We start from the raw sequence: 10,815 nt of genomic DNA on the forward strand, positions 1-10,815 counted from the left end.
GGGCAAATTTAGCAGGGGATCAAATATTTTTTTCACTCACTGTAATACAGTAGTACCTCAGGTTAAGAACTTAATTCGTTCCGGAGGTCCGTACTTAAGCTGAAAGTGTTCTTAACCTGAAGCACCACTTTAGCTAATGGGGCCTCCCACTGCTGCCTGCCGTGCCGCCGGAGCACGATTTCTGTTCTCATCCTGAAGCAAAGTTCTTAACCTGAAGCACTATTTCTGGGTTAGCGGAGTCTGTAACCTGAAGCGTCTGTAACCTGAAGCGTATGTAACCCGAGGTACCACTGTATAATAATATGACAATATTATATTATTACTGCTAGCCTCAGACTATAGTGAAGAAAGTATTATTACCAGTGAAATCCTACTCACATGACTACACAAAAGCAAGTCTAACTGACTTAAATAGATAGAGGATTAAGGCCTTACAAGTAGGCATACAAAGGGAAATCCCACAATAGTTTCCTCAGGTAGTTCTGTGTTTCCCATATCTGTTAACATTAGCTAGCTAAAACGAACATCTATTTAAAGGGTCTTTTCACAAGTGATTACTTTGATAGAATGATAGAATGTGACTGTAAAAAAGGGAGGAAAGAAACAAACAAAGAAGAAACTAAAAAACATGTCTTTCTTAAAAATGGCTTCAGGGCCTGGCTAGATCCACCATAAGAAGCTTATAGTGTGATGGTGTCACAAAAGGTTAGCTATTTAATTCATTATTTAATTTATTGTTGTATATTTGCTGCCAGAGGAATGAGAGTTGTCTGTGAGATTTGCTGTCTCAGGTGGAATGAAGTACGTACAGTACAATTTTTAAAGATTTTTTTTACAAGGGATCCTATTAAAATTACCTTCAGATTATAGTTCATGCTTGTACCTGTGGACTGAACAGGAATATAATAATAATAATAATAATAATAATAATAATAATAATAATAATAATAATTTATTTATACCCCGCCCATCTGCCTGGGTTTCCCCAGCCACTCTCGGCGGCTTCCAGCAGAATATTAAAATACATTAGTCTATTAAACATTAAAAGCTTCCCTAAACAGGGCTGCCTTCAGATGTCTTCTAAAAGTCTGGTAGTTGTTTTTCTCTTCGACATCTGGTGGGAGGGTGTTCCACAGGGCGGGTGCCACTACGGAGATTCACTGCACCCAAATACACAAATCTAAGACATGCATCCCAAAGAATTTGCATGATTTTGTACAGATTCCCAGCAAAACCACTATAAAATTAGAGATCGTTTCCATATCCATAGACTAGACTGGGAAAATCACAGGTGTGGCACTGGTTCCTGGCACCGTCATAGTGCAAAAACATGATTACAGGGTGTGGATCCTCACGGAATACTTGGGATTTTCTCCTGGCATCTCCCCAAACCTGAGTGAAGAAAAAGGTTACACCCGTGTCCTCGGACTGTACAGTAAAAATAACACTATGGAACCAGTATGGAGCTTAAGGACAGATCCTCACGCATCCTCCAAATTTTTATATGTGATTCCGGCAAACCACCATCAAATCACAGAGCACATCTGCGTCCATGTATATTATGCTGTTTGATACAGAGGGTGTGTGTGTCAAACACAAATTCTTAGGGATTTATGCCTTGGGTTCACGTTTTTGTGCCATGAAACAGCAGATCCATGACTGTACTGTGCAAGTCTATGGATGTAGATTAGGCTTCCTCAACCTCGGCCCTCCAGATGTTTTGAGACTACAATTCCCATCATCCCTGACCATTGGTCCAGCTAGCTAGGGATCATGGGAGTTGTAGGCCAAAAACATCTGGAGGTTGAGGAAGCTTGATGTAGATATAAACTAATGGCGAATGAATGAACAAATGATTTTTATTTTATTTTTACATTTTTTAGTTAACAATGGTTAACCACAACCTTATATGTTTTAAGCTATATGTGTTCTATCTCTAGATTAGTTTTGAGCCACCTTGAATCCTGGTTCTGACTGGGGGGGGGCGGGAATTGTGTACACTTGAAAACGTTGGCAGCATTAAGATAAATTCAACAGTATAAATAAGTTTTGATGGATGTAATAATCGAATACTGAATGGCTTAGTTTGTGTAAAATATGCAGGGATTTATGATATGCCAAATGAACCATGGAAAGAGGAAGGGAAGTCACTGGTATTTTAAGGATGTTTAAATGAGTACAGTATTCTAAATTGTAAAACAGAACATACCTGGTTCTGTGAGAAAAGCGAGATGTAGATAAATATAGAAAGAAGAATAATATTAATAACGCAGCCAAAATAAGCACTAAAAAACCAAGCAGAAACGATTAGCAATAGTTAAAGAGCGCTGCCACGATTTTTATTAGGGCGCGGAACATCAGCTAATTATTTTTTTATTGATTTACTTTTTTGGAGGGGGGGCAGTTGCCTAGATAGATAAGATTAAGAGCTCAGTTGGTAGAGCGAGTTGCCTCTTTTATCTCAGCGTTATGGGCTCGAACCCCACGCCGGGCAAAAAGATCCCTGCGTTTGCAGGGGGTTGGACTTGGATGGCCCCCCGGCGGTCCCTTCGAATGGTATGATCCTGCGATTTGGCAGGGAGGTAGCAGCGTCCGGAAGGGCGCGCGCGCGCCTGCGCCAGCGGTAAGCCTTGCGTGCGGTCTCTCGCCACGGCCGGCGGAGAGTGGGCGGGGCCTCGAGAGAGGTGGGCGGGGCTTCTCCCCACCCCGGCGCCGGAAGCTTCGGCATCTCCCCGGGGGAGTCGGGCTTGAAGGGCCGCTGAGGAAGAGGGGGGCAGTGGCTCCCTTCTCTTTCCCTCCTCCCTCCCTCCCTTTCTTCCCTTCCCTCTCTCGCCCTCTCACCGTCGCCCTCCGAAGCCGTTTCCGCCATGGCCGACTCTGGGCTCCCGGCTGCCGGGCGGCCGCTTACCGACGACGAAATGGCGGAGGTGAAGAAGGAAGTAAGGACCGCGAGAACGGGGAGAGGAGCCTCTGCCCCTCCAGACACGCGGGGAGGGAGGGAAAGCGGCGGGGGGGGTATTCGTATCGTGTGAATGGAAAAGCGTGTCGTGGGAAATGGGGAGAGCGGTGGGGAGGGGTAAAGCTTTTGGGGAGGTGGCGTGTGGCCGGGTGCTTGTTTATAAGGCAGTGAATGCCGGGGCTGCCGTGTTCTTTAAAAGCAAAAGGCGCTGGTTTGTTTAAGGCTCCTCTGTGCCAAGATTCCCGCCTTTTTGTTTGTTTGTTTCTCTCCTGGAAAAGGGGAGATGCCTTTTCCTGCCTCTGTAGGATGGGCGTAGTAGCTGCCCCCCCCCCCCGCCACCAGATCAATAAAAATAAATAAAAATACTTAACTCATGGAGGGCCTGCCCCACCTCCACTAACTAAAGTCTGCCCCCCCGCCCCACTACTCCCAGCAAAAACCCCATGCTCTATAGCAAGAGGGTGAGAAGGAGGAAATGCACACCTGCGGGTGTCCTGGATAAGATCCTGGCTCTGGCTTGTAAGATGGATATTGTCCTGGGGTAATGGTGTGAAGATCATATGCCCTTTTAAAATGTGGGGTTTTTTGAGTGGGGTAGTTATTGGGTTGTTTTTATTTTGATTGTGTCTTTTGCGATTTTGTTTTTTATTCTGTTAACCACCTGCCCCTGAGCCCTCTGGGTATAGGGTGGTATATAAATTCAGATGATAATAATAATAAGCTTAATGGAGGTTTCTTTATTCCTTTCACCACCGCCACCCCTTCTACGCTTGGTCCCCAGTGCACCACCCACCGAGGGGTGCCGACTTGAATAAAATATTAGGTGGGGGGAGCCAGGTAAGCCTCGCCCCCACACAATGGATCGCATGATGTGGTGCTCACACACTGCTTGAATGGCCATGTCCATCAACTTGTGGGGGGGCTGGCCCCCTTAAATATTTTATTGGGGAAGGGGCAAAGAGACCCCAGCCCCTTTGAGTTGGTTGCTTCTGTGCACCCACCCCACTGCTCAAACTGCATTGGAAGGGCTGTATTAGAACGTAAAATATACTGTACTAGGTGAGAGCTGTGAGTAATGTCAATCGCAGTTCCTAGCAGTGAGGCATGTTCTCACAGGAATGCCACTGTTGGGGGGCAGGGGAGGTTCTCTGAATTGCAGAAAAGTCTCTTGGTGAGTGCCCTTTCGTGTCCTAGAAGAACATTAAAAAGGAGGGAGGAAGGTCCACTAAATCGCATGCATTCTGCCCCCGTTTGTAAATTTCTACGTAGGAGTTTCTCTTGGAGTGTTTATAGGAATTCCCCTCTTTTGTTTCTGAGCTTGACACATGTATGAGTCAATAAAATTAGTTCTTGCTAGTTCTATTTTTTCCTGCTATGAAGTCCACATACTATGTGTGGAATATACGATGTTTGTTCAGAACCATAAATCTCTCTCAGTACGTTATTACTTTATGCTGGGCCAGAGGGTAATAACAGTTTATGTTCACAGCAGTAGTGTAATGACAAATTTAGGAAGTGCAGGTCCCTTCATGATGTTGCAGCCGCTCGTCTTCTTAGATTGCACCATAATATACGTAATTATATAGTAATAATTTGGGATGCATTGCAATCATCAATGCAGATCTCCACTTGTTGCTTTTCAGCTAGATACAATTTTTTCTATGCATGTATACAAATAAATGATTTGGAGTGCTGCAATATTTTATTTCACAGTGACTTTCCTCCAAGTTCCATTGTACTTAACAGAATTTGAGCACCATTCTCTTGAAGCTGAAGCACTTTGTGTTTTCATTGTTCCTAAATGCTAAGCTTTGGAGTATACACCTCAGTTTTATTTCCATAGACCTTCACCCGAGTAACCCTAGGAGCCAATCTTCAGAGGCTGACTTTCCTCCTTTCAATTGGATTGGCTCCAGTGTGCACAAAGGGTGAGAAGACCTCTTCTCAGTGGCTAAAAAATTCCCCTTTCATGTTGATTGGGGAGCTCTAGAATACTAAAGAGAGAAATAGCTGAAACACCTTTGGTAACCTCTTGCTGGCAATTTCCTTTTTGTTTCTGTAGTCAACATACAGATACCGTATTTTTCGCCCCATAAGACACACTTTTCCCCCTCCACAAATGAAGGGGAAATCGGGGTGCATCTTATGGGGCGAATGCCTGCAAGCCTCGCGCACCCGGCAGGAGGTCCCACCGGGTGTGCGAGGCTTGGGGCGGCAGCCTGTCGCCCGAAGCACGGGGAGCCCTCGGGAGGGCTCCCCCTGCTTCGGGCGAGTGTCTGCAAGCCTCGCGCACCCGGCAGGAGGTCCCGCCGGGTGTGCGAGGCTTGGGGCGGCAGCCTGTCGCCCGAAGCACGGGGAGCCCTCGGGAGGGCTCCCCCTGCTTCGGGCGAGTGTCAGCAAGCCTCGCGCTCCCGGCAGGAGGTCCCACCGGGTACGCGAGGCTTGGGGCGGCAGCCTGTGCTTCGGGCTCCCCGTGCTTCGGACTGCTTGCGCGCACCTAGAAGCTTGGGGTGCGCTGAGCTCAGCATGCCCCAAGCTCCTGGTGTAGCGCATGGGTCCGCTAGCCCTGGGAGAGCCCCGCGGCTCTCCCAGGGCTAGCGAACTGCTTGTGCGCACGCAGAAGCTTGGGGCGCGCTGAGCTCGGCACGCCCCAAGCTTCTGGTGTAGCGCAGGGGTCCGCTAGCCCTGGGAGAGCCCCGCGGCTCTCCCAGGGCTAGCGAACTGCTTGTGCGCACGCAGAAGCTTGGGGCGCGCTGAGCTCGGCACGCCCCAAGCTTCTGGTGTAGCGCAGGGGTCCGCTAGCCCTGGGAGAGCCCCGCGGCTCTCCCAAGGCTAGCGGACTGCTTGCGCGCACGCAGAAGCTTGGGGCGCGCTGAGCTCAGCACGCCCCAAGCTTCTGGTGTAGCGCAGTGATCCGCTAGCCCTGGGAGAGCCCCGCGGCTCTCCCAAGGCTAGCGGACTGCTTGCGCGCACGCAGAAGCTTGGGGCGCACTGAGCTCAGCACGCCCCAAGCTCCTGGTGTAGCGCAGCAATCCGCTAGCCCTGGGAGAGCCCCGCGGCTCTCCCAGGGCTAGCGGACTGCTTGCCGGCACGCAGGAGCTTGGGGCGCGCTGACCCCAGCTCGCCCCAAGCTTCTGGATTAGCGCAGGGGTCCGCTAGCCCTGGGAGAGGCGCCCGGCTCTCCCACTCTAGCGGAGACCTTGCCGGCACGCAGAAGCTTGGGGCGCGCTGAGCTCCACACGCCCCAAGCTCCTGGTGTAGCGCAGCGCACCTGGGGGGGAAATAAAATTTTTTCCCTTTATTTCCCCCCAAAAAAACTAGGTGCGTCTTATGGGCCGGTGCGTCTTATGGGGCAAAAAATACGGTACTTTACCTTAACTTGAAACATCTGATTCCTTTCTGGTGTGTGTGTGTGTGTGTGTGTTGGTCAATGATAGCGATTAATGAAATTTATTACAATTTGAAAGCTAGGATGAGTATTTGAATGTGCACCAAGAACTACCACACATATATTCATAGCACAACATACAAGATGAAAAATTCATCTGTTGCTAACTTCGTCATTTCTTCTTGCTAGGTTTTGGAACGATTGCGCCGCTATCTGTGTGACAAAATTATTGCAGAAAGACACTTTGATTATCTACGTTCAAAAAAAATACTCAGCAGAGAGGACACTGAAGAAATCTCTTGTCGATCTTCAAGTAGGAAGAAAGCTGGGAAGCTGCTGGATTACTTAGCAGAACATCCCAAAGGACTGGATGCACTAATAGAATCTATTAGATGGGAAAAAACACAGACCTTCCTGTTAGAAAAGATAACCGATGCCGTCTTGAAGGCAAAAAATGAAAAATTGGAAAGCCTCAAAGGTAAATGGAATAACATGCATTTGAATCTATTCCAAAAGGTTTTTGTAAAAATTAATTTTCATGCAACCTGCTTCTGTGCGTGTTTGCTCAAAAATGTGTTCCGCTGATTTCGGGGGACTTATGGCAGGTAAAACTTCAGTTGTCAGCTGTGGGTTTTGGTTCTCTTTTTGTACTTAAGATGAATAAACCCAAGGCACAAGCTACTGACCAGAATTAGTTTGGTCAAAGTCAGGTGATAGCATTAGGGTGGGGGTGTCCTTTGGAAAGGGGATATGTGGAAGAACTTAATGTAATGTTTCTATTTGAGTGTTTCATGTCTGGCCTGGGTAGTTGCATTGGATTATATTGGTAATTGGTTTCTGCCTTTTAATTTTACCTCGTAAGAACCTGCTGTATCAGGCCAATGGCCCATCTACTGCAGCATCCTGCTCTCACAGTGGCCAACTACATGCCTCTATACCTGAGGATTGGAAAGTGGTCAGCGTAACACCAATTTTTAAAAATAAGAACCAGTACTCATAACACTGCATGCATGGACTCAAGAGGCAGTGTTGTAGACTTAAAAAAGCAAACAAACCACCACACTGTGTAAATTGTATGCAAATGATACATTTTATGTCTTTATTACAGGCTTGAACTGTAGCAACTGCATGGCTTCAGGGTATGACCAATCGAACAATCTCTCCAGATCACAGTCAAATGAATCTAATCTCTTTGAGAAACAAAAAGACAGAGAAACCACCTACCTTCATCCGGAAGAGTTTAGTACATCTGCTTTTGTATCCGCCGCTTCTCTTCATTCAATGAATTTGCCGATTACTGAGGTTGGAAGTACGGAAAACTCTGTTTTCTCAGCCACGCTTCCCGGCCCTGGAGATTCTGGAGCCCCACCTCTTCCGCCGCAATTGCAAAATGAACAAGAGGAAACATGTACGACTTCGAGTGACAGTCCTTTCCTGCCTTTAAGATCCCGCTCTCTTCTTCCGTAGCGATATTTTTCCTTGAGTACTATCATGATGGATGCCTTGAACAGTTTTGGGTGGTGAGGCAAAAGTGTCTAACTGTAAAGTCACAATAGATCAAGAAATAGCTTGACAGCTCACTGCATCTTATAAGTTTTTTTATAAAAAAAATATGAACTGTTTCCCCCACTAATTCATATTTTAAATGTTCGTTTGTATGCTTTTATTGGTTGCTTCTTTTTTTTTTGCAGTGTAAAAGCTTTTAAATGGTATTTTCTATTCAAAAACAATATAGGCAAAATGATGCTCAATTGAACATTTTAAGGAGGTTTTTCCTACTGTTTTCTATATGCACTGTCTGCATAAAATTCACACCGAGAAAGCATAATTTGATCCTCTTCTGCATTGTAAGAGAAATTTAATCTGGTGATTTTTTGAGCTTGCTGATTCCTGAGAACTTCCTAGTTTTCTCCCAATTCGTGCTGATGAAGTGTCATGAGGAGGGAAGTTTGCACCGAGGAAAGTTTTGAGATGAACATAGTAGTCATGAATGAGGGTGGTGAGTCTTACATCTCACGGGTGTTGGCATTACATTGGTAAGTTCTGCTTAGGTACTATTGACAGGAAGTAAAGAAGCCTCAGAACCTAGGGAGACGTATTCTTTGGTTTGCAACCCAAGTACTTTATACGATTGTTTTGTAATGTATCATGGGGTGCCTGCCTTGTCCAGTTTTTGTGTGACATGAACAAATTCCTGGCTGTAGGGTTAAGTGCCTTCTTTTGGAGTAAGACATGATCTTCTGAGTAATACTCTATTGCCACTGATCTTCAAAAGCAATTACCGTATTTTTTGCTCTATAAGACTCACTTTTTCCCTCCTAAAAAGTAAGGGGAAATGTGTGCGCGTCTTATGGAGCGAATGCAGGCTGCGCAGCTATCCCAGAAGCCAGAACAGCAAGAGGGATCGCTGCTTTCGCTGCGTAGCAATCCCTCTTGCTGTTCTGGCTTCTGGGATTCAGAATATTTTTTTTTCTTGTTTTCCTCCTCCAAAAACTAGGTGCGTCTTATGGTCTGGTGCGTCTTATAGAGCGAAAAATACGCTGAATCAAATTCATTTTTATTCACTATCAAAACATTAACTTTCTAGGCATTTTACTTCGTTTTAGTACATATGCCTTGGGCTCCTTTACAATACTGAATATATATCTAAAATTAACAGCTTAATTACTCTCTCAAAGTGAAACAGGTTGTCACAAATATGAATTAGCTACAAGCCACTAAAGGGATTTTTTGTTGCTAACTAACAGGGAAAAGATGCAGCAAAAGAAAGATGGCAGTAAAGAGGGGCCTTACTTTCCTGTGAACTTCCAGGATTTGCCATTTTTTATTAACTTTTCTAAACCTCTTTTCTACTCTTAATACTATTTTTTTCTAAACCTCTTTTCTGTTCTAATACTATTGTTGCTTAGCTTTACTAAAGATGCGTACTTCTCAACATTTGCGAACGTACAACTAAACGAACATGATATTCTTTTAAATTCCAGATGTATACACTTTAAAAAGTATTTGCGCTCTGGGCATTATCAGGGATGTAGTGTGTCTTTTGCTGTCTTCTATAGTAACTGTATGTCTACTTTAAACCTCAGGGAAGCAGTGCCTTTTTTATATCCAGTCAAAAATAAGTTGTCTCAGAAATACCAACGTATTGAAATGTGCCTGCATCTTTCTTTCACAAGCCCTTGGATTAAAACGTGCAATAAATTACACTAATTTACAGCCTGCTCCTATGCATGTTCACTCAGAAGTAAGTCCCACTGTATTAGAATTACAGGCAAATATTTTAAGAACATTTGATCTGATGGTAATGGGTCAATTACACTGGTCACTGTCTGCAGAACACAGTAGATCTTAAGCACAAACTGATGTGGTGGTGGTTCTGTCGCAGTGTATTAAGTACTTGCTTGCCATGTAGCTTGCCTGAACTCAAACTTCCATGCTGGTGATTTACAGGGCATTAAGTTCCTTTATCTGATTACCTACTCTAGATGTTGCTGTGTTAAACAAAACCTTGTATTCACACAACCGTGAACTTAACATTTAATATTGTGTGATGTTTTCCCCTGAAAAGCTTTATGGCTTTCTAGATTTTGAAATTGCACTAGGGTTTATTCCTCTCCCAAGTATGTGATCCCCTATAATCCAAAATTTATTTGTGTGGAAATTGCCACTATTTCTGTGACTATTTCTGACCATAATGTGTTCTACCGTGTAAATTGCGGACTGTTCACAACTGCTGTATTACCACCACCACCACCCCCAAAAAAGAAAGAAAAGTACAACAAGTATAAAACAATACTGAACTGAAAAAAATGTTTGGAAACTCTAAACTCAACTGTTCAAAAATATTTCTCTTGTAGAGTTTAACTTTTGAAACAAGCAACCTGAGAAGCATTAATTTCTAATAAATTGTCATTAGGTGGGTTGTTCTTTTTTAAAGTACACCTCACATGTGCTAAGTTTGCTTTCTATTCAGTGGCAGCTGTGTTCTTAATGGCTTTGCTGAGCAGCATTGTTCAAGGGTTGTTGACACCTGACAATAAAATACATTTAGATCAGGTTATATCTTTGTGGCATTTCAAATTGGAGGATCATTGTAGCCTTCAACAGCTTCCTTTACAGCACTAGGCTCTGATACATTAGCCATGATAATGAAAAGGAACATCCATGTTCAGAACCCGTGTTTTCTGCATATTAGAGGCTTGTGTGTGTACTGCAATGGGCTTGTTTTCATACTTGGCTTGTAGACTTCTGGGAAGAATCTGGCTGCCTGCTGTTGGAAAAAGTGCTGGAAGAGAGACCCTGGTCTCACACAATTCTTAATGTTTTGGTGCTCTGGGCAGAATATTTTTCTTCTAATATGATAATTTGTTTCTGCTTAATTCTACCCATAACTATTGGCCTAAGGCATTACTCTTAGGAGTGGGCTGAGATTGGTTTGGTCACAATTCTTTCTAACATTGTAACTTTT

At 44.6% G+C, this 10,815-nt stretch overlaps 1 protein-coding gene across 2 annotated transcripts; it reads left to right on the forward strand.

The window, feature by feature from the left end:
* The first annotated feature begins 2,687 nt into the window (after nt 1-2,687).
* Nucleotides 2,688-10,407, forward strand: BCL10 (BCL10 immune signaling adaptor). 2 transcript variants are annotated; one of them, XM_082228008.1, is made up of 3 exons: nt 2,688-2,927; nt 6,537-6,825; nt 7,456-10,407. In XM_082228008.1, exons 1-3 carry the CDS (start codon nt 2,868-2,870, stop codon nt 7,812-7,814), a joined length of 708 nt encoding a protein of 235 aa, XP_082084134.1. In that variant the 5' UTR covers nt 2,688-2,867; the 3' UTR covers nt 7,815-10,407. The 2 variants fall into 2 exon arrangements, with proteins under 2 accessions (XP_082084134.1, XP_082084133.1); XM_082228007.1 differs by having other exon boundaries at nt 2,690-2,939.
* The last annotated feature ends 408 nt before the right edge of the window (nt 10,408-10,815 follow it).

Source organism: Podarcis vaucheri (assembly GCF_965113315.1).
Source record: "Podarcis vaucheri genome assembly, chromosome: 6".
Lineage (NCBI taxonomy): Eukaryota > Metazoa > Chordata > Lepidosauria > Squamata > Lacertidae > Podarcis > Podarcis vaucheri.

Coding starts and splice junctions, on each gene's coding strand:
- BCL10 (XM_082228007.1), top strand. CDS start 2,868: ATGGCCGACTCTGGGCTCCCGGCTGCCGGGCGGCCGCTTACCGACGAC. Junction 2,940..6,536: donor TGGCGGAGGTGAAGAAGGAA/GTAAGGACCGCG, acceptor TCTTCTTGCTAG/GTTTTGGAACGATTGCGCCG. Junction 6,826..7,455: donor AAAATTGGAAAGCCTCAAAG/GTAAATGGAATA, acceptor TCTTTATTACAG/GCTTGAACTGTAGCAACTGC.